Source organism: Protopterus annectens, chromosome 3.part0 (assembly GCF_019279795.1).
Source record: "Protopterus annectens isolate FY-2018-M chromosome 3.part0, PAN1.0, whole genome shotgun sequence".
NCBI classification, from domain to species: Eukaryota; Metazoa; Chordata; order Ceratodontiformes; family Protopteridae; genus Protopterus; species Protopterus annectens.
The window spans coordinates 121,266,651-121,291,906 of NC_056731.1; the positions used below are offsets into that span (position 1 = coordinate 121,266,651).

The 25,256-nt window shown below is 37.3% G+C and overlaps 1 protein-coding gene across 1 annotated transcript in view; it reads left to right on the forward strand.

Moving 5' to 3' along the window:
* LOC122796778 (macrophage mannose receptor 1-like) overlaps positions 1-25,256 on the forward strand; it is a 2,090,270-nt gene that overhangs the window by 1,256,045 nt on the left and 808,969 nt on the right. The window contains exon 20 of the mRNA XM_044065506.1: positions 6,316-6,461. Coding sequence (XP_043921441.1) covers positions 6,316-6,461 — 146 coding nt within the window. The remainder of the gene's footprint in view (positions 1-6,315; positions 6,462-25,256) is intronic.

The following is a 25,256-nucleotide window of genomic DNA, read 5'->3' on the forward strand; positions in this document are numbered from 1 at the left end:
TACCTGGTCTATTTACTAATAATTAGATGTGTGGTATTTTGACTTACTGATTTTCTCATTATTTGCTCAGGGTGTCAGGTTTAAATCTATGAGATGGTAGACTGGATTAAAGAGGTAGAGCTCTAAATAATGTGTAATACATTCATGTATTAAACATGCTTGTATTTAAGATTATGTGAAGTAGAAAAATAAAAGGTTAAAGCTAAAGATTTTTGACTTTTAAAATGAAGACCCGATAACACTGAAAATTAAATAGTAGTTACATATATTCCAAAATCCTTAGAGCGAATTATTGTGTATTAACCTTGAAAAGGAAGACGGTGTTTCAGAATGAGTAGTAATTGTATCTAAACAAGCCACAAAAATAAAGTTATCACCTTAAATAAAGATATTTTACTTTTTTTCATTTGGATAAGCTCAAATATCTTTATGGCCTGAATTTTCCTTATTTTGTTGGGCTATTTGTTGAGTGGGTAATGCAAAAGCGAGAGAGTAACTAATGAGTCATACATCATGAAAAAGGGATCACATATGTACGATCCTATTTTAACCACTTTATCTAAGTTATATAAAGGTAATATTTAATCCATAAGCTGTTATTTTTCTTTGTTTTTGGAATTCCATTTTGTTTTGAACTATACTAGCATATTTACAACTGAAAATAGCAAAAGGTTGCAATTTTTTCTGACCAACGTAGGTACATTTTTTTCCTGAATACAACTGGATACTTAAACACTTGGAAACAAAACTCCTTTGATGTTGTCTTCAGTTTGCTTCTACCAGAGAAAATAATTTGATCTTAGTGAAAAAGTCCTGACAAGAGATGTTTTATCACATTTGCGTTATCTTCTTGAGAAATTTGTAGTAAATATTTGCATTTGTTATTGGTCTGTATGAAGAGAGTAGATGGGAGTTTTTGATAGGTATGAAAAGCATCATGATCAAAGAGTAATAATTCAATAAGGAATATTTGTAGAGATTAAACTATTATTAAATAGTATTTAAAGCACACACAGCCCAGAAAACATTATTTTGTTTATTTATTTCAGCCGGAATACTAACAATTTGAAGACAGTTACTTTTTTAGGGATTTAGTACACAGCTACAATTTAACTATTGTAAACAGTTGTACTAATGTTTTGACTCTGTCCTGGAGTGGGATCTTTATAGTATTGTTATTAAAAAGTTACAATCATGGCATCTTTATTAGAATATAGCGTCTGAAATAAAATTTAAAGTGAGTTAATATGCAACAATTTTTTAATGTCCAAACTCTTATTTTCTGCATTGTAAATTGATTTAATATGATTTCTTAGAGTAATCATTTGAAATGTCTTATAATGTGTATTGTTATAATGTAACAATGACTAGAAATTAAGTTCTGATTTCTCAAAGGCTATTGTTACTTTATTATTTTAAGCTGCTACAGTGATCTAATTATTGAATAATATTTTGGAAATCTTTATATGTATTATCACGTGTGTAAATGTTGGGCAGTATATACAACCATAAATATTACCACTTTTCTGAATTTTGCACAATACATACAAACATGGTTCATAATGTGTGGAGATAGTATTCTATAAATATTAACATGACCTAGCCCTATACATTTAACAGATGTATGTGAAATGTGGACCATATCTGCATACAGTGGTGGAGATGATACAGGTTGCGGCATGTACCATGTATATGTACACATGTAGCCTGTCAGGTTTGGGTATAATTCACAAACTTATCAACTAACCTAAGGTGCATCTCAATTTTACAGCAGCTTGCTCAGTCTAAAAGGTGAGCTATCAAAGATAAAGGAAATGTAAAATACAGAGATGGCAATGTAAAGCTGACATGTCCCTTAGCACCCCAATCCTGAGTAACATCACCAGCATGTCACTGTCCCATACTACCATAAACATCCATAACAAAAAAAGTTCAGAGTCGTCTGTAACAGTAGTCCATGCTACATAAGAACGTTATCCCCTCCGAACCTACTGCTTGCTCCAGACATGACAGCAGCGAAGAACATCCCACCACAGAGGAAGAATCATCAGATTACCTTTACATAATGACATGTAAAGTCATTCTGGTCTGTTTGAAGAATAAATTACATGGCTGCGGATTAGCAGCAGTGTAACTTAGACAGTTCTTCATGGTATTAAACAAACATTGCATTATATTGAGTACATAATGCTATCACTGTATACTGAGTGCTATGCCCATTATAATTTGTTAATATGTGACACTATTGTTTTACTTTCCTTGGTATCATTGATTAAATGTTAGAATACAGTTTGTTATACTGTGCAGTTTATGTCCTAGTAGAATCTATGTCTCCAATAAAATAGTTGTGTCACTTGGACATGTAAAAATGCCACCTTGTCTCAGTTATCAGGATATCCATGCTATCATACAGTGGACCTTGACAGAGCAGCATCCAATGCAGACAGAAGAACAGTGAACACCCTCTATCCATGTTCTGTGTCTCTCTGTACAGAAACAAACACAAACACACACACACACACACACACACATATATATATATATATATATATATATATATATATATATATATATATATATATATATATATATATATATATATATATGTATATATATATAGGGTCTATATCACATCATCAAAACCACTATTCAGCAAACACCTATTTGTCAACCCCAAAACAGTAAATGCTCCTTTCATCGAACTGACACATCATTGAAAATTTTCCCAGAGCAAATAGTTAGCTGACCAACATGCCAAGCAATACACACAGTGCAATATATCAACCCACCAAAATGAGGAGCAATACCACCCACACTCCTTTGCTTACATATACCAACTATGAGATCATATTACAGTGGAGTAAAGGGCAACTTCCAAATTTTGGACATCTAATGCTTTGCCCTGGTAAATACATTTGTTGATGTGAACATTCAATAAAATGGTGTTCACTGTTTTGGGGTCAATGAATAGGTGTTCGCTGAATAGTGTTTCTGATGATGTGATGTAGACCCATATATATATATATATATATATATATATATATATATATATATATATATGTATATATATATATATTTACACACAAAAACACACACACACACACACACACACCATAGTCTGTGTGGGGTGAGTAAATCTGATGGTTGAATGTTTTTGGGTCAATGTGGGACCTGAAGAGGACATTTTGTTGAGACTCTTTTTATTAATCAATAAAAACTCTGAGAAAAGGATTTGTAGAATACATTCTGGTGATTTAGTGGTCTGTTGTTAACTGTAATGGGATTATTCTATACATAGTTGACTGTGAAACTCAACATTTAAGAACAGAATGATGTAGGGGTATATTGCCTCATGCAGCCATTTACTGAATCCCTGACACAGCTGGGTCAGCATGACCATGAACAGGATTACAACATAATTATCTACCTGCCAAAACAAACACAAGCTTTTCCCACCTGGAAGTTAGCCCACGATTGCCTGAATATCTACTTCATGGTCATGTATAACCTTCAACATATCCCACAAATAAATGTGCAAATAGCAGAAACATTCTTCTGTATGGGATGCTACAGTGCCGAAGGGGACACACAAATGTCACACACAACCACCAATGGTAGTGTGGCAGTCAGTCAAGAAATCATCACAGTATATTTGCTATTTTGGTGGATAAAGCCATGCAGAGGTATCATATGCTTTTGCTTTGACCTGGAGACATACAGACACCCCATGGGAGGACCATTGGTAAGTGCAGCAGAAAAGAGAGCGAGAGAGAGAGAGAGAGAGAGAGAGAGAGAGAGAGCAAAGAACAAAGTGCTGTGTGCCAACATCAGTAATCCTTTCTGAAACTAGCTGTTCACCTGTTATGTTTGATAAGTGCACCAGAAAGTTTATGTGCGTATATGGGTATACTTCACAATGCTGAATTTCTGAAAGATCATATTTCATATGGCCGAGACCATATGATCAAAGTTTCGGAATCTCAGCATTGTGAACGGAGATCTGCATAAAGTGTGGAATGGGAGATTTCCCCTTTCCTTGCTGTAGTGCAATCTCAGACTTGGTATATTTAAGTTGCAGGGTGTGCGGGGGTGCAGAGGGGCTTGCCCCACTGCAATAATGGTGAGAAAGTTTTTTTGTTTTTGTGGATTTATTTTACAATGTTGAGGTTCTGAAAGTTCGATCATATGGTCTCGGCCATATGAAATTTGATCTTTCAGAAATTCGGCATTGTAAAATGAATCTGTGTGTGTGTGTGTCTGTGTGTCTGTGTGTCTGCGTGTGTGCGTGTGTGCGTGTGTGCGTGTGTGCGTGTGTGCGTGTGTGTGTTTATATATATATATATATATATATATACACACACACACACACACACACACACACACACACACACACACACACACACACACACACACACATATTGTGTGTGTGTGTGTGTGTATATATATATATATATATATATATATATATATATATATACACACACATACATATATAATATATACAAGCACACACACACACATAGAGAGATGGAGGGAAAAGTCCTACATGTCAACATCATAATCCTTTCTGAATCCAGATACCTAGCTGATACATTCCATTGCATGCCCACTGAACTTTGTTGCCCTGTCACAGTACTGTCAATTTTGGCTTCCCTTACCCTGTAACATTTGCATGTCATCCATCTTTGTACTCCTGCTGTATTGCCTGTGATTATGCCCCCATGACACAAAGTCACACAGTCTTTGAACATATTCCCATAGTGTTCATTATCATGACTCACAGAGTACATAACGCCCTAACTTGCCTCATGCTTTGATTACATATCCACATATTCTAGGTTGTCTGTGTACTTTCCAGTAGTCTGCTATACTCGGCAAAGTACTCCATTTGTGTGCCTGTGTCACTATATACTCCACCTATAATTAGTGCACTTGCATTCAGTTAATATAAAGCTGTGTGCCATGTTACTTCCACAACATGACTAAAACTAAAAGTATCGGACATATGTGAACCTTCTTACCAAGTTGTTACAGCAGTTAGGCACTCCTGTAAAGCATTTCTCTCTTGCTCCCACTCAGATTTTTTTGCTCAGCCTCGGTTATGATCTTACTGCACAAACACACCATAATGTTTCATTATTACAAGTGTGATTTTGATGTATATGATGTATATTGATGTATATTGATGAATATGATGTATATTGATATATGATGTATGCTGATTTATATATTCATTACTTCAAAATCCAGGGCTCATAATTCTTTAATAGCAGATCTGCTGATATTCTTCACACAGTGAGACATAATCGTCTAGAGAATTTTAGCAAAATTCACAGACAAAGGTGATCACATATCATAGCTGACAATAACATAATCAGTTAAGTTATTTTATTAAGGTGTAAACTAAATGTAGTCTGCTGTGAGTGTCATACAGTAAAGTAGAGTGGATAAAAGTAAGGAAGATTTTGCATGTGTTTGTTTAATACTAATAACTTTGGGTTCAGACCTTTAAATTATCTATTGCAAAAATTTGAAAGAACTGAGAAACTGGAATTTTAAAAGCTGACAAATCTATTCAGTTTCAGTCTTCCATACTAATACCTCCACTTGTTTTAAATATAGTGTCCTCTTAAATGGGCCAATACAAGTTTTTACCCAAATATCTGTTCTCTCTTTTTCGGTGTATTGCAAAGCCTTCATATTTATGTTATACCAGAGAATCCATTAACAAAGATTCTCTTGCATTCCAGCTGAAATTTCTTCGTTTGCAACTGCATTCAATTCATTTAGGTATCATAGACTTTTCCTTTTAAATTAATTCTTGAGGTTAAAGATGTGATACCTTTTGACTCAACTGACTGCCTTGAATGATGGATCCCAAGATAAAGGCTCTTAAAATATCTTCAATTGTTAAATCAGATAAGACCTAATGTACATGGTATTTACATTGTTTGCATTGTTCTTGCAGTTGTGTCCCTTCATTATTGCATTTGAAAAACATAACTGAACAGGCTGCATATTATAATTGCTAATTTCAGAACAAATGAGTCAACCGAATAGCTCCTAATTATGAAACGTGCAAACTGAAAATCAGAAAGGTGGATTTGTCAAGGTAATAAATGAGTTGAAATTATTTTGCTTCAGATCAAATTATACAAATTGTAGCTGCCATCAGAAGGAAAGAATCATCAATAACTACCATAGACTACTGGCTCAATTATGCCTTTGTTTTGCAGATTTATTCAAAAGGCATGAATGCATCTGAGATACATAAAAATGCAACCTTTCCACTAAATTTAAAATATTTTTCACTAGGTTTTTGGGAGGATATTAACTGTGGAGCTCTATACAACTTCATATGTGAGAGACATAACAGCTTCATTAACACAACCGCAGTGCCAACAACTCCACCAGTGGTGAAAGGCGGGTGTCCAGAAGACTGGCTTCCATTTGAGAGCAAGGTACACTGATATCTCTTTTGATTTTCTCTTAACTCCACATTCTTCTGGAGGTGGCACATATCCAGCAGGAGAATCAGTTATGAAGTTAATTTTGCATGAAAATGTATTCATTGATTTAAGGTTTAACTTCTCATAACTAGAAATGAATTTTGCAAATTATAGTTCAATATTTAGCATTTGACCTAGAAAAGTGAAGACGTGGAGAAAACCTTTCTTGTATGCATTCCACAATTCTTTAGTGATACATTATTTTGTTTAAAGAGACAGAGTAATTGAACACATTAATAAATGCATGCATGAAGCTTTTTTTATTCACCATTTTTGCATTTTATGAAACAGTATTAATCATGTAATTAATTTAACTCCTTTATGGCATTTCTGTATGACTCATAAGCAGTAATTATATCTTGCTTTGTGGTAGTCATACAAGTTCTCCTCTTTTCTTGCATATTTGTATACACTTTGAAAATGAATCTTAGCATTGCTTGGCCTTATTTAATGTGCCCATACAATGAAAGTGCATGTTATGATTAAAGAAATATTGCTTGACAAGCATGCACGCTAGCAAAGACATAAGATTTGTCCTTCCAGAGACATTGGCCTAGGCTCACAAATCTACCTATCACTTCCAAGAGTTATAAGGCATGGACATAACCAAACATGCATATAGCCACTTTTGTGCCTGACATGAATGAGCTGTTTTATTTCTTTACTTATTAATAACCATCTGATACATAATGGTCCAGTTTCAGCCACAAGCCAAGCCAAGCCAAGCTAAGCCAAAGTTATACTATGTATAAAGAGAAGATGTTAACATTCTAGTGTCTCATATGGTTATACCGTAAACATAACTGCATTAAACAATAAAAACATTAACATGATTCTATGTCTATAACTATATCTCCATCTGAATCTTTATCTATCTATGGATCTAGTGATCCAGGCTGAATCGATGTTTCCTTGACAGGACTAATGTTGACACTTTAACATAGAAAACACTAATGTTAACACACTTATGTGTATGCTCTTAGAATGAAAATTGGGACCATGCACATTAAAAAGCATTTTTGTAGGGATAAGCCACCCACTGCAGCCCCCATACTGCCCTACACTCCTCACATCCCATCATAATTATATATACTAACTCAGAGATTGCATAATCTGTGGAGAAAGGGCAAATCTCCCAACATGAGGCATTGTCGATCTCACACAACTGTTAACTATCTCTTTTTTCAACCAAACTGTGTCAACAAAACAGAGGTTTAAATTACTGTCAACATTTTGCTATATCAGAAAGATTGAAAGAGCTAGGAAATTACTGTTATTTGTCTTTATAATGTTTATTAGACAGATGTTAGACTCTAATTTGTTTAATGAATTGTGACTCATGTTTATGAGGAAAAGTGGACTCAATTAGATGTTATTACAATAGTCATTAAATTGATGGTGGACACTGGTATGCTTAATGGGTTATGGGACATGTTAGCTATTAACTCTGAAATGTTTTGTTTATATACATACTGCCAGTTGAACTATTTCCTTTAGTATTAACAAAATATATAAAAGGAGGGGAAAATGTACTGTAGCTTGTGTGAAGTAAAGCTTTTTTTCCTTTCTATTAGTCTTGTGAACTGTTTCAGTTTTTTTAACACTCATTGATTAGGAACCTCTATATTTGCGTTGTCATGGCAACGGAAAACAACCGAGGCAGTTTCTATGGGCTTTGTGAATCTGCGAAGTGCAATTAGGCTCGCAGATAACAAATAACAAAAAAGTAATGTTGTTTAGCTATTAAATTGAATTATAACCTAAGAAAGGGTAAATTAGATAACTTAATAGGACAACGTGTAAATACTTTATAAATTACCCACATTGGATTACACATTCCTGGAAACTCAACTGAAATGTCTCCAAATTACTTGTGAACTTAAATGAAACTGCCTGATTAATAAGCATAACTTAGTTTAACAACCTGAATCCATAAGCTATCTGCTCTATGAATGCTACATTATACATGTCACTTGCAAATGACAGTCTCTAGAGGTCACGAACAGATACATATTACTTTTTGCAACATGTTATATTTGCACTAACCATACACTCTATACTAATTCATTAGGTAACTGATGAGTTATTCATTTGAAATATCAGTCTAAATATTAATTGTCCCCTTGAAATATCATTGCAGTTTTGACAAAATATAATCTGAACTGAAAAAGGAATGATTGTAAGAAGTGAAGTATTGTACAGACTTCAAAGACAGCTATTGACACTATAGTATAAGTAGAAATATATGCTTGCAAAGAAAAATTGAAATGCTTTACTCTTCTAGATAAAATAGCTTATTGTTAACATTTTGCTTTATCAGAAAATTTAAATAGCTAGGAAATTATTTTTAATTTGTTTTTATAATGTCTACTAGAGTGATGTTAGTCATTGATTTGTTTAATGGATTGCGAGTCATGTCCATGATGGACTACTGAATGCTATTTTTGTTTACCTATGTTTGCTGAATTACTTTTATTAATACTGATTTAAAACAAAACAAAGGGAAACCTCTGTTTTTGGTTAAAGGAGAAGAGGCTTAAGAGGTTTCTAACTGCCCCAAGAACTCTCTAAGGTGCTCTAAACACTATTTGATTAATGCTTACCTAAGGCAAGTCTTGATTAACATATGGGTACCCACACATTCATCCTAGACCTGATGTGATTACCCATTCTGGAAGCAGGAGATTTCCTATGCAGGGTGGGAATTGTCAGGGTGATCATAGTTCATTGTTAAATGTATAGATATGTAAAAGCATGGGACACTGGAATGTAGGGCACCTCTGCTCAGAGTCAGGATACCACTGATAAGCCATGTCTTTTCATAAGTTTAAGTTGAAGTTGGTGAGTTGAAGAATGGAAAAGTAAAGGAGGGCAGTACACCCACAGTAAATTTATACTTCATTTGTAATCACCCATTTTATCCTACAGAGTCCTTTTAGTCAAACTATTTTAGTAATAATCCATTTGTTGTTGGCTTATCTAGAGTATGCTCCCCTGTTGTGTTTAATTTATCCGAAATGACATATCTGACATGTTTGGGATCTCTTAAAGGTAACTATATATTGGATATTTTCTAAGTCAACAAAATAATTGTTTACACTATGAACATTCCATCCTGATGTATAAAATAATATAGAATAACAACAGAATAATAAAGAATTTTATATCTCTTTTAAGAACAGTTTCCATATAATAATTTAACATATGGAGCTCAGTTGACATTGTTGGTTAAAGGTATGAGTGATAATCTAATAGATATATTTTTATCTGTTGGATTAGGAATGACTTTCATTCCATGTTTAATGGGAAATTCATATTTACTTGAACTTGATACTTTAGAATTAATGTTTTATAAAAGTACTTTTTTAAAGCCTGACTAGAATTCTACCCTACTTGTATTTAAAGAAGAAAGAACATTAAATAGCACTCCCAAGTTTACACACATAAAAATAACATTCATTGTTATCAGAGAATATGGTATAACTACTATAATCAAAATAAAAAAAAGAAACAAAATGCTTCTTCCAACAATAACTTGAAATGGATTTAACATTCCTATCCTTAAATACTAATGGCTTAAATAATGCAAGTAAAAGATCAAACTTACTAAAATACTTAAATCTAAATAAGGCACAAGTAGTATTTCTCCAGGAAATGCATTTTAAGACTAATGATAGGTTTATTTGGAACCCTAAGAACTATACAGTCAGCTCAATCCTCCTATAGAACAAAGACAAAAGGAGTATCAATTCTCTGGAAGAAAAACATAACCACTCCTAAGGTTATTTATAAATATGAAGACAAAGAAGGTCTACTAGCATTTGTTATAGTTAAATTTAATAACATAATATGGACTTTAGCCAATGTATATTGATTCCCAGGAATTGGAGCAGGAATGATTAAAAAACACCTAGATCTTATTTCCAACAATTATAAAGGAAAACTTATACTGGGAGGAGATTTTAATTGTACTTTAGAAGCTTCTGAATCTACCAAGAAGTCTTTTCGCATAGCAGCTATTTCAAAATCACAAAAGATAGATTGATCCATTTAATAGACACTTTTAAAGTAAACTATAATAAATCTTTTTATTTTCCCATAAGGACCATAGATTTGGAACACAAATCAGAATAGACAAATTATTCATAGTTCAAGATTTACAAACAAAACTCCTCAACTTCTCAATAGATCCATGCCCCTTCACAGATCATGACTCACTAATAATGAAAATCCAAATCGAGTTCAAACTATCAATCTTTTCAACTAGAATTGTATCATATATCATGAAAATTAAAGAATTCTGACCCTGGATGTTATCAGAACTACAAGTATTTCTTGAAATTAATAATACAACAGAAATCACTAGAGTCATGGTTTGGGACTCATTAAAAGTGTATTTATTTGGTAAGACCCTTAGCTGGTACAAAAACAAAGTTAGAGAGTGGGAATCTGAATAAAAAAAAAAAAATCAGAATTGTCCAGAAGTCAAAAAGGAAATAGAGGAATTAAATAAAAAATATAATGAAATTCAAAACTTGTCTAGCCTTGGAAAAATTAAAAGTAAACTCATTATCCACCTCCCCTGATATCTACATAACTTATCTACAAGAATTAAAATACAATCTAAAGCAAATAACATTAGTAATATATATCATGAAAAGAAAGGGAAAAAAGTATCAGATATAGGAGACATCCTTGAAGCATTTCAGTTCCATTATATGGAGCACTTCAAAAAAGATTTAGATACCAATCAAATAAACTTAGATACAAACATTATCAATATAAAAAAATCCAGAAAACTTAAAACTAGACCTACAAAAACCTATATCCTACAAAGAAATTGTTGACAAGATAAAAGAAAGTAAATCTAACAAAGCTCCAGGGATAGATAGTATAATTATGGAAATTTACAAACTCTTCCCTTCAACAGTAATCTCCCTTTTTCATAAAACTTTGCTAGAAGTCCAGTCAGAAGCAAAAATACCACCCTCATGGAAATATTCTCTCATAACAGCAATTCTAAAACATAATAAACCATCAGACCTTTGCACCTCATACAGACCTATATCATTACTGAATAATGATTACAAAATATTCATGTCAATCCTAGCTAACAGAATGAAAATCCCACTTTCAAAGGCAATTAATAATGATCAAACTGGATTTTTATATAACAGGCACACACAAGATAATATTAAAATGATACTTACTCTTATAGATTATGTGAATAAAGAAGATAGAGAAACACTTGTAATCGGATTAGACATAGAAAAAGCCTTTGATTCCCTCAACTGGGAATATCTATTTAAAACTTTAGCATTATTTGAATTTCCTCCTCCCTTCATCTTATTACTAAAAAACATATATATTAATAACTTAGCCTACATTAAATTAGGTCCTTTCACCTCAGAATCTATCCATGTAATGAAAGGTACTAAACAAGGATGCCCCATTTCTCCTATTTTATTTGCTTTGGCTATAGAAATACTTGCAGAAATAATACGCAATAATCCAAGAATAAAATGAATAGAAGTCTATGACCAGTACATATCTAAAATAATGCTTTTTGCTGATGATATTTTATTAATCCTATCAAACTCCAGAGAGTCATTAGGAGAGCTAGAAGAAGTAATGGAGGGAAGCCTTCTAGCGTATCAGTGGGAGTGGTAAGCATCAGGTAGCCTATCTACCCCAAGAGGAGTGGTTCCTGGCCCAGAAATTGTAGCTATTGGCTGGATGAGCAGTTTTTTCCATCTCTTTCAACTTTCTGGTTTGAAAGTCGCACTTGCGCCTGTTTCCTGCCTTTCCTATAACTACCCTAGTCCAGTTACAGAGTTGCTTTATCCAGGATTGTTAGTAAGCTTCTGAGCCCCCCAAGCCTTTCTGTGTTGGAGGGAAGCCTTCTAGCTTATCAGTGGGTGTGGTAAGAACTAGGTAGCCTATCCCCCATGGGAAGAGTGAGTTTTTGGCCAGAAATTAGTTTATTTGGCTGTTTGGGCAGTTTTCCATCTCTTTCAACTTGCTGGCTTAAAAGCCTGCATTTGTACTTGTTCCCCGCCTTTCCTGTAACTAGTCTAGTCCAGGTACAGATTTGCTGTATCCAGGACACTTTGTAAGCTTCTGAGCCCCCCAAGCCTTTCTGTGTTGGAGGGAAGCTTTCTAGCTTATCAGTGGGAGTGGTAAGCATTAGGTAGCCTATCTACCACAAGAGGAGTGGTTCCTGGCCCAGAAATTGTAGCTATTGGCCATTTGGGCAGTTTTTTTTCCATCTCTTTCTACTTTCTGGTTTAAAAGCCACACTTGCACTTGTTTCCCACCTTTCCTGTAACTAGCCTAGTCCAGATACAGAGTTGCTGTATCCAGGACTGTTGATAAGCTTCTGAGCCCCGCAAGCCTTTCTGTGTTGGAGGAAAGCCTTCTAGCTTATCAGTGGGAGTGGTAAGCACTAGGTAGCCAGTCTGCCACAAGAGGAGTGGTTCTTGGCCCAGAAATTGTAGTTTATTGACCATTTAGACAGTTTGTCCATCTCTTTCAACTTTCTGGTTTAAAAGACCACATATGCGCTTGTTTTTCATCTTTCCTGTAACTAACCTACTGGGTAGCACTAGAAAGCCTTAAAGTGATACAAGCCTTCTAGCTTAGAAGAGAGACTTTGGAGTGATTAAGTATCAGTTTTCTGTACTTTCTTGCTGTACTTAACTGTTTTCTGTCTAAACGCAGATTTTCCAGCATTTATTGTGATTTAAAAGCTTGTTTTTTTCACATATTGTACTTATTTGACTGCCTGCACTTTTAAAAAGTCATTTTTTGTTCAAATAATTTGTTTAACTGTTGTAGGTTACACATTAAAGTGCGATAGCCTTTTCTGATCGTTTGCAGTCGTCTAAAGCTGTTTTAAGTGTATTTTTTTTACTGTTTTTGCCTTATCTTTTCAAAAAAAAAAAAACAAAACAAAAAAATTCAGTTTCCCACCTTTTTAAGCTAGTATAGTCCAGTTTTCAGGCTAGTGCTGAATTCAGGGCTGTGATACTAGTTTCTGAGTTGCCCATACCTTACTTGGATAGAAGAAAGTTTCTCTGTTTACCTGTGAGAGAGGGGAGCTTTGAGCAGACTATCTGTCCCTGGAGGAGTGGTTCCAGCCCAGAAGTTAGTAGTTTATTGGCCATTTTGGGCTAATTTCTATCTCTTTGATTTCCCTACTATAAAAACCGTGTTTGCAAGGTTTTGCACACTGGGCAGCACCGGTTAGCTATGGTTAAATTATTCCCGGCTCTACTAAGTCTCCTCTTCAGTTTTTCACTTGAAACTAGTCTCTCAACCTAAGCACTCAAAAAGCATCCTACAGCCCAGCACTTGCTCAAACCTAATAGCAAGCACTAATATACCCCGACACTTGATTGCCCAGCAGGGCAAGGCTCTTTATTCACCCCTCACCAACCAAGTGACTAAGCAGCTCACTCTACTATTCAGGCATGACCAAAGGGCAATTTCAGGTGTACTCTCCAGTCCAGCATATGAATCTGGGTATCCTGAGGCAATGTTACATCTGCCTCATGTACACAGACAACCCTCTCCTCCTACCACAAAACACTAACATATGCGAGAGATGCAATTATACAGCCAAACTGGAGACCAAGCTGTCTTCACCCAAGACTGTAACAGACAGTCAAGGGGAGAAGGTTAACACTTGCACCACACCTCCAGCCACACATAGACCTACTAAAACAGCACTGGCAAAAAATACACATAAATACACAAAATCATACTCGAAGGCTCTAAATAAAAACCTGCAAAAGCATCAGAGACCTCCAAAGCAGACACCCAAACAACCTGCACCTCCCATCACAAACCAGACAACAAATAAAACACAAAATCAGTGTGCCACACAATCACAGCCCTTAAGGCGAAGTAACATACCTAACACACTAGTAATAGGTGACTCTATAGTCAGGCACATTGACATCCCACTCACTAGGCTGGACAAGCAGAAGGTTACTGTTAGTTGCCTGTCAGGAACCAGAATCCACCACATAACACAAGCACTCAGGTCACTCCAGAACAAGTACAAACATGACTCTGTCATTTTTCATGTTGGTGTGAATGACCTGAGATGTACCTCCCTGGACTACATGAAAAGAGACATGGGAGAGCTCTCTGATCATGTAGTCCAGGCTGGTCTAACCCTGACCTTGAGTAGAATTCTGCCCTCATCAAGAATGATACCTCAGTATAAAGAAAAAAATGATCAATTTCAACAATTGGCTAAGCTTCTGGTGTCATTCAAAGGGGATCCAGTGTCTGTCAGCCTGGGACGACATGCTCGACAAGCCATGGTGCTTTGCAAGAGACAGCTTGCACCTATCACCCCTAGGTTTTCAAATACTGGCCAAGGCTCTTGCTGCCCCCATAGTGCCTTTTTTAGGCAAGGCTCAAAAGTCAAACCCACCTCCGTAAACAGCACAATTAACAAAAAACTGAGGGTTATGCTACTCAACCCCAGGAGTTTAAATCTCAAAATGCACATGCTCAAAGCACTCCTCAGTATGGAGAACATCAACATCTGTGCAGTAACTGAAGCCTGGTTCAAGGTTCCAGAGAGCACCCCAGCACTACCGGGCTACTACTTATACCACATGTTTCAGCCACAGAACATGGACTGAAACACAAAAGGAGGGGTGTATCCATATTCATCAAGGATACCTACACCTCCAAGTTATTGGCACAACATGATACCTTGGAGATCATCCATGTGCAACTAACATCGGGCAAATCTGCAATACAAATTTTGACCTGCTACAGATCACCCTCCATGACCCAGGACCACCACGCCACCTTTCTGGAGACACTGGAAAACATGAAGGTCCTACCAAACACCCTGATATTGGGCAATTTCAATTACCCTGCTATTAACGGAGAAAACTACCAGAGTACAAACTCCCAGGCCCAGCGCTTCCTGGAATTCATCAATTCAAATGCCCTAGATCAGCTGTAAACTCCCCTACCATAGGTGAAAACATATTGGACCTGGTCATCACCAACATGGGCGACAGGTGTTCCACACTGGAGGTCAACCCGTCACTGGTTAGATCAAACCATAAACTAATCACTCTGGATGTCCACACCCCACCACCACCCCCAACTAAGGAAACCACAGTAAAAAAACATTTCTAAAGCAAACTTCACCTTACTTAAGACAGAGGTGGTAAGTTTCACAGCCCCCACGCTAAAGGATAATGCTGCCCAAGATGCAGAAACCTTTACAAATGCACTCTATGAGCACCTACAAGGATGCATGGATCATGCCATCCCTAGCAAAACCAAGACTCGCTCCTCTAAGAGAAGGAAACCAGTTTGGTGGACCCCTGCCATAAACAGGCTATACAATAGAAGGAGGAAACTAGTTCAGAAAAAAAGCAAATCCCAAGAAGGAAAGACATCCCTGATCAGTATCAGTAAGAAACTAAGGTCCCTCATACAATCATCCAAGGCTAACTTCGAAAGAAAAATAGCCAAGGATTCAAAAGATAACCACAAAGCCTTCTTTAGCTATGTTAAGAATCTAAGTGGCAACTCGCAGATATGCACTGAACTAGTGCAAAATAGCACAAAATATAATGAACCTACTGATATTGCCAACATCCTGGCAGATAGATTCAGTGCAAACTTCACCCCCCTCTCACCCCTAAAAGGGCCCACAACAGTACCAGAAAAGTGTAGTGTCCTGGAAATCACAGATGCACAGGTGAAAACAGCCCTTTCAAAAGCCAAAAACACAGCATCAATGGGACCAGATGGTGTCCCAGGCTGTGTCTCACATGAACTACAGAATGAACTAACCCCCCACCTAAACATGCAGTTCAACCTCAGCCTCTCCACAGGCTATGTACCCATAGAATGGGACACAGCAACGGTTATTCCTCTCCGTAAAGGAGGGGCCACAACAGACCCTGGTAACTATCGCCCCATAAGCCTGAATAGCCTGGTCTGCAAGACTATGGAGCATATCATCATGGAACTCATTAACAAAGACATTGGGAACCTCCAAACACTTGACCTGACCTAGTTCGGCTTTGTTAAGGGCAGATCATGCCTTCTAAACCTGGTTGACTTCTTCGAGACAGTCACTAAGGCCACAGATGAGGGAAAAGTGGTTCACACGGCCTACCTTGACCTCGCCAAGGCTTTCAACACCATTCCCCACTCGGGTATTACAGAAAAACTCACCAGCCTGAACATAAATCCCTACGTCATGAGATGGGTTACCAACTGGCTTACAGACAGAACTCACACAGTAAGAATAGTGGGCTCCAGGTCCGATTCTAAACCAGTCAGTGGTGCCCCACATGGCTCAGTCCTGGAACCCCTACTGTTCATCATATACTTCTCAGAAGTACAGGCAAACAAAGGAGGACTATGGCTAATGAAATTTGCTGATGACTGCAAACTGGGAGCCATAATTGACTCTCCAGCTGACATGGAGATCCTCCAAAAGGGCCTTACTGAGATGGACACCTGGTGTCAAACTCATGGCCTCAAGCTAAATGCCAAAAAATGCATAATCATCCTGTTTGGGAAAAACAAAACACCCACGAATTACCACATAGATGGCAGCCCCCTTAATACGGAAGCGGTAATAAGAGATCTGGGGACCCAGGTAGATGGTAATTTCTCCTTTGACAATCATATTGCCAAAGTAGTTAGGAAATCCTTCTATGTGGCCCATCTAATTACTAAAGGGTTTGCATCTTGAAATGAAGAGGTTATAGTTCCCCTCTAGTCATCACTCATCAGACCCATCATAGAGTACAATGCCCCATTTGGGATGTACCTCACAAGACACTTCTAACAGCTGGAAAGACCACAAAAGTACCTCACCAAGAGGATTACTTGCCGCAAACATTATGTCCTATGCAGCTCAACTGGAAAAAACTCTGGCTGTACTCAGTGGCATATCACTTACTCAGAGGTGATCTCTACCTGACTTATAAAGCCATGTCCAACTCAGAACTGATGGACATGCTCCATCTAAAGAAATCCAAGTCACTGTGAACCATGCGCTCTAGTGAGCTAAACCTTGCCCCAACAATAAATAGAACATGCTGGAGGGATAGATTCCTGTCACAGAGACTCCCCATGCTTTGGAACAAAATTCCAAACTACATTAGGAGGAGCCCCTCACTAACACTCTTCAAGAGAAACCTTGATGAGTGGATGGGTAACAGAAAATGCACCCCTGGGATCACTTCATTGGCTCTGCTTGACAGAGGATCAGTTAATTAATCAATGGGGTGGCGAAATCTGACACACTCTGGCTAGGCTTATAAATGCCCTCGAGCAGATAGCCTTTTACCTACCTATGAACCTATGAACCTATAAGATTTCAGGTCTATACTTTAATAGATCAAAATCAAAATTTCTATTTTTAAATAAGAAAAAAGAACTACAATCCATCATAGGAAAACAAGAACTTACTCTAAATTATATAGGAATAGTGTTATGCAAAAATCTAAATGAAACAGTATTAAATAATTATAAAAACATTATTGAAACAATAAAAATATATATAAAAAAGTGGAACAAAATAATATTAACTTTTGAAGACAGATTGCAATTAATAAAAATGGTCTTATTGCCAAAAATACTATATATAGCATTAGCAATACAGTTAATTCCTGAAAGATACATTCTTAAAGAAATAAACTTATGTTTAATAAAATTTTTATGGTATCCCAAAAAGAATAGAGCTCTAAATCATCACATTAGACCATGGAAACAAGGAGAATTGAACTTCTCAGAAATAGAAACATATATAAAAGCATCTGTGCTTAAAGCTACAATAGACTGGATAAACTCAAATTATTTTGCCAACTGGAAAGAACTAACAATGATTATATTAATAAATTAATTTAATCTATTAAAAAAATTCTTAATATTAGACAAATCTAACAAACCTTAGTACATACTATGCACTAGTATACAATATAATATAACAAAATCTTCTAAAACAACACTGATTAATCATTACATCAATTCCTTTAGGAAACTTATCATTGCATAGATCTAAAACTTTGGTTTGACCTTTTAACCCCATTTACAATCACTAAAAACTTTCCTCACAAAATATATAGGGAAACAATAACCTCCTGGGAACAAAATGGATTCTTATGCTGGTTTCAATGTGTAAATAAATTAAATGTTTTAGATATGCATATGATAAAAATTGTTTATAATATTCCAACAAATGACTGGTTAACCTTACAAAGCAGTTTATTGTGCACCCAAGATTTATGCAGATTAATTAATAATTCCTCATTTAAAGATATTCCAAATCTAAGTTTTCAATATGAATTTATATATAATAGTTGTGAAAAGAAAAATTCCATTTCAGATCTATACAAAGAGTTAATAACATATAAAACAATTCTCAAACCATCATACTGGCAGTTCTTAAAAGGTCAGTCATTACAGTTAACAGAAGAAATTAAATCAAACATCTTACTATCAGTTAATTACACCTCTAACACACAATACTGAAAAATATTTAACTGGAAATACTTACATAGAGCATTTTTAAGACCGGTTAGAATTAAGAAAATCAGTTCTACTACAAATGGATTTTGTTGGCGATGTGAAAAGTCAAAAAGTCAGATAAAGCAGACTGGATTCATATTTTTTATGAATGTAATAAAATTAAATCATATTGAAATTGAATTAATCATCTTTACAAGCTTTATTTAATGAATCCTTTACCTAAACTAAAGCATTGATTATACTAAATGTAAATGAAGGTCCCTACCCGAATAAGACAAATATGTATTTGTTATGGACAATACTTGTTATATCTAGGAAATGCAGGTGGAATTCAAATATACCCCCGACCTTGGAAGAATTCTACACTTTACTGAAGACAACTGCATTGATGGAAATAAAAATCAAAGAACTACAAATCTATCCCAGGCCATTGGTAAATAATGCTTTGAAGAAAGTTATATCTTTGTTGGACACTCTGCAATAATCAATATTGCATCTCTGATAACTGATCTGTCAAGTCTATATTTATTAACATACAGTGTATATAGTTGTAAGTCAGGCTATTGTAAATATTGTATGTAGTTGTTTAAAATGATATTTAAAAATATTATGTAAATGTTATTTTTAATTGAAAATAAAATTGAGTAAAAACAAAACAGAGGTTGACTAAACCTCAAGTCAACCAATGGCAGTATATACATATCTATCTATCGATCTTTCTCTATCTGTATATGTTTATAAAGTTAATGTTCATCATTCGCACTGACTCAGTGGCATATGGGTTCTTTGCCTGCACAAAACCACACTGGCAGCTTTCCAGACCACGGAATTCCCTCCTTTAACTCTCTGTGATAAGGGACTGGCTAATGCCTTCCCATCAGGGGAAGCCTAACCCCAGTCACAGAACATCACTTGTTCAGTCCTTTAGTTTCAGATGTAGGACTCACAGAGTTTAATCTCCTCAGCAGCCTGCACTGGAGGATTACAGGTTTTAGACTCCGATAAGATTTTGTTGGGAACTTACTTACTCTTCATTATTATATACATTTGATTTATTTCTGTTTTATTTAAAAACAATATATATATATATATATATATATATATATATATATATATATATGTATATGTGTATATGTAGATTTATAGATATAGATATAATTATAGATATATATTTCTGTATGTTAACTTTCCATGTTAATACTCTTGCTATTTATTACTGTTAACTCCTGTGGGAATTCTAACTTACTAGTGTGTTGTTTGTATGCATATGCTGCTCTTAGGCAATGAAGAGGCTTTTCTAAAGTGTTGTATTGACTTGAACTGGAAAACTGGTGTTCTGTGGTGTCAGTTAAACAGTGGGAACTGCCTTGTACATTTAGAGAAGGGTGCCCAGAAGCTTGTTGTTTCTGTTGCTTATCTGCTTCATACTGATGTTATGCCTGCAAAATGTTGCATTTTCACTTTTGTCTTCATTTTTATTATATTTACTTCTGATTTAACACTTCTATACCACTTTTAATTTTGGGCAGCTGCAGTGGTGCAGCGGTGGGCATTGCCACTTCACAGCAAGACGTTCTCCGGTTTGATTCTTGGCTGGGGTGCTTTCTGTGTGGAGTCTGCATGCCCTCCTTGTGGTCATGTGGGATCCCTCCAGGTGCTCCAGTTTCATCCCACAGAATGTGATTATCATAAAATTACTAAGAAGTTGAAATTCAGCTTTGCACATAAAAACATTTTTTTACTGTTTTTAATTTCTCCAAGTCTTTTGGGTTTCTAATACCATGACAGGAATGGACCCCATTCCTAAGTCAAAGTACGATTAAAGTTCATGAAATTAGTATTGTTTCTCTCTTTGATGTCAGCCAAAAGTGCTCTTCGCAGCTCCAGCAATGTACCCAGTAATAACCCCTTCTGTAAATTGTATGGTGTTACAGGAATTGGTAACATATTTAAATACAATTGTAAATTCTTTTTTAAAAGACCAGTTGCTCCTACTACTACTGGAATTGTCTGGGTATCATTCTTCCACATGACTCTCATTTCTGCTTGCAGATCAACGTATTTTATGACTTTGTTTTTCTCTGTACGCAAGACACTGTAGTCACTGGGTGTGGTGATTTCAATGATCAATGCTACTTTTGTCTTCTTTTCTTGGACCACTATATCCAATTTTCTAGTATCTATCTTTTGAACTGTTGGTATTGGTTGAGTCCATGTGATACAAACTTCATCATTTTCTATGATTCTTTGTGGCTCGTTTCCAGTGTTTTTCAGCCACTTCGATACCATGATGTTTGCACAATCTCCAGTGTAACAGTCTCGCCACATTATTATGCCTTTCAGTATACAGTCCCTCTGCCATTAGTGCGTCACAACCAGCAACAAGGTGTGTGACTGTTTCCAGTTTGGTTTTGCAAAACCTACATATATCTATTTCTCCCACATGTTCTATGGACTTTGCAAACCAGCGTGTATGTAACCCACTGTCTTGGGCTGCCAATATTAGCCTTTCATTTCTTAATGTGAATTCACCTCTCCTTAACCATTCCTGCCTTCATTCTTGATCAACATGAGGCTCTTCCAGAAGTTTTCTATATTTGCAACTATATTTATATTTTTCCACATTTCTTGCCTTCTCATCTGGTCCTTCGCCTTATATTCCTTCTTTTGTTTTTTAGCACATTCATAGGTTCATAGGTTCATAGGTTTATACTAGGCTATCTGCCCTAAGGCATTTATAAGCCTAGCCCAAATTTTTGTGGCTTACGCCACCCCTTATATGAAAAAATACTGTGCCCATTAGTTTGTTGTGCCTCTGTCCAGCAGTGACACAGAAATGATTCCCGGGGTAAACCTACGATCTCCCATCCACAGGTCTAGATTTCTCTTGAACAGAGTCAGCGAGGTGCTCTGCCTCACATGGACCGGGATTTTATTCCACAGCATAGGGAGTCTCTGAGTGATAAATCTATCCCTCCAGCACGTCCTATTTATATCCGTGCTAAGGTTTAAGTCGCTTGCTCTAGTGGTTTTGGTGGATTTGGATTTTTTGAGGTGGAGCATGTCCATTAATTCCGGGTTGGACATGGCCTTGTATGTCAGGCACATGTCACCTCTGAGCAGACGGTATGCGACTGAATAGAGCTGGAGTTTCTTCAATCTGGCAGCATATGACAGATTTTGGAGTCCCTTTATCCTTTTGGTGAGGAACTTTTGGGGTCTCTCCAATTGTTGCAGATGTCGGGTAAGATACATCCCAAATGGAGCATTGTACTCGATCATTGGTCTGATAAGTGAAGAGTACAGGGGAACAATGACCTCACTAGATCTGGATGTGAATCCCTTCATGATCAGGTGGGCAATGTAGAAGGTCTTTCTAACCACTTTAGCAATGTGAGTGTCAAAAGAAAGGCCACTGTCAACCTGGGTCCCCAGGTCCCTGATAACCTCTTCTGTGCTTAGTGGATTGCCACCTATATGGTAGCTTGGGGTTACCTTGTTTTTCCCGAAGGGTATGACTATACATTTTTGGCGTTTAACTTCAGGCCATGGCTCTGGCACCAGCTATCTGTTTCCGTGAGTCCCTTCTGAAGGATATCCGTGTCTGATGCACTTTCCACTATGGCGCCCAGTTTGCAGTCGTCTGCAAACTTTGTCAGCCAAAGTCCTCCTATGTTGGCCTGTACTTCTGAGAAGTAGAAGCCAAACAATAGGGGGCCAAGGACCGAGCCCTGTGGGACAACGCTTGTGACCGGCTTGGAGTCTGACACAGCGCCAGCAACTCTAACCCTGTGGGTTCTGTCCTTAAGCCAGTTTGCAACCCATCTTGTGACATATGGGTTTACATTTAAGCTGGTAAGTTTTTCTACAATACCCGAGTGGGGTATTGTGTCGAAAGCCTTTGCAAGGTCAAGGTAGGCTGTATGGACTGCCTTTCCCTCATCAATGGCCTTGATGACTGTTTTGAAGAAGTCGACCAAGTTCAAAAGGCATGATCTTCCCTTGACAAAGCCAAACTGGGTCGGGTCCAATGTCTGCAAGTCCCCTATATCTTTGTTTATGAGCTCCATTATGATCCTCTTCATAGCTTTGCAGATTAGACTTGTTAAGCTTATGGGGCGGTAATTACCAGGGTCCATAGAGGCGCCGCCTTTGTGGAGTGGGACAACAGTTGCCGTATGCCACTCCTTGGGCACGTATCCTGTGGTAAGGCTGAGATTAAACAGCTGCCTTATGTGCGGGTTTAATTCCTCATTTAGCTCGTGTAGCACACAGCCGGGTACACCATCCGGTCCCATTGATGCTGTGTTTTTAGCTTTAGAGAGAGCAGCTTTCACCTGCGCATTTGAGATGTCCGGGAGGCTACACTCGTCTGGGATAGTTATCTCTCCTTTAGGGGGGGAGAGGGGGGTGAAGTTTGCACTGAACCTGTCTGCCAGTATGTTGGCAATGTCTGTGGGTTCAGTGATTTTTGTATCATTTTGGACTAATTCTGAGCATATCTGGGAGTTTCCACCCAGGTTCCTAACATAGCTGAAAAAGGCCTTATGATTGTCCTTTGAATCCATGGCAATTTTTCTCTCAAAATTGGCCTTAGTTGATTTTATGAGTGCTCGTATTTTTTACTAATAATGATCAGGGGTGACTTCCCTTTTATGGATTTTGTTCTATCATGTAATAGCTTTCTCCTCTTATTGTAAAGTTTGTTAATGGCTGGGGTCCATCAGACTGGACGTTTGCCCTTTGTGGAAAGAGTCTTGGTTTTATTTGGGATTGCCTGATCCATGCAGTCCTGGAGGTGTTCATAGAAGGCATTTGTAAGGGCTTCCGCAGCTTGGGTTGTGGTTTCCACTGGCTCAGGGGCCTTGAAGGATACCACACCAGTCTTGAGTAGTGTGAAGTTTGCTTTAGAGAAGTTCTTCACTATGGTATTTTTTGTTTGGGGTGGGGGGGGGATGTGGATTTCCAGTGAGATTAGTTTATGATCAGATCTCACCAATGAGGGATATACTTCGGTGTGGAGCATTTTGTCCCCATGTTTGTGACAATGAGATCTAGTATATTTTCTTCTCTCGTGGGAACAGTGACTAGCTGTTCCATGGCATTTGAATTTATGAACTGCAGGAACCGTTGGGCTAGAAAGTTAGGGCTTGAGTAATGTTCCCAGTCTATATTCGGGTAGTTGAAGTCACCCAATATGATGGTGTTTGGAGATACATTTATACCCTCCAGTGTCTTCAGGAAGGCTGTGTGGGGTTCCTGAGTTTGAGAGGGTGGCCTGTAGCATGCTACAATTTGTAGAGCAGTTTTGCCTATGGTTAGTTGCACCTGGATGGTTTCCGAGCTTGTGCGTTGCCACCAACCTGGAGGTGTGGGTATCCTTTATGAATATGGATACACCCCTCCTTTTGTGGTGTGGTCCGGGTTTTGGGGCCGGAACGCATGATATGAGGTAAAACCTAATAGTGCCGGGGTGCTCTCAGGAGCCTTGAACCAGGTTTCAGTTACAGCACAGACATCGAGGTTCTCCATACTGAGAAGGGCCTCGAGTGCGTGCATTTTGAGATTTAGACTTCTGGCATTGAGCAGCATTACCCTCAGTTTCTTCCCATTTTTGTTTTCTAAGGTGGTAGGTTTAGAATTTGAGCCTTGCCTAAAAAAGGCACTATGGGGGTGGCAAGAGCCTTAGCCAATATCTGGAATCCCAGGGGTGACAGGTGCAAGCCGTCCCTTGCGAAGCAGCGTGGCTTGTCAAGCATGTCATCCCAGGCAGACAGACACTGGATCCCCTTTGAATGACACCAGACATTAAGCCAATTGTTAAAGCTGATCATCTTGTCTCTATATTGTGGCATCATTCTTGGTGAAGGAAGGATACTGCTCAGGATTAGGGTCATACCTGCCTGGGCTACATAATCAGAGAGCTCCTCTATGTCTCTTTTCATGTAGTCCAGGAAGGTACGTCTCAGGTCGTTCACACCAGCATGGACAATGACTGTGTCATATTTGTACTTGCCGTGGAGTGACCCGAGTGCTTGTGTTATGTGGCAGATTCTAGCGCCCGATAGGCAGCTTACTGTGACCCTCTCCTTGTTCAGCCTGGTGAGTGGGACGTCAGTGTGTCTGACTATGGAGTCACCTATGATAAGTATGTTTGGTGTTGTATTTGGCCTTAAGGGCTGTGACTGCTTTGCACACTGCTATTGTGGTTTATGT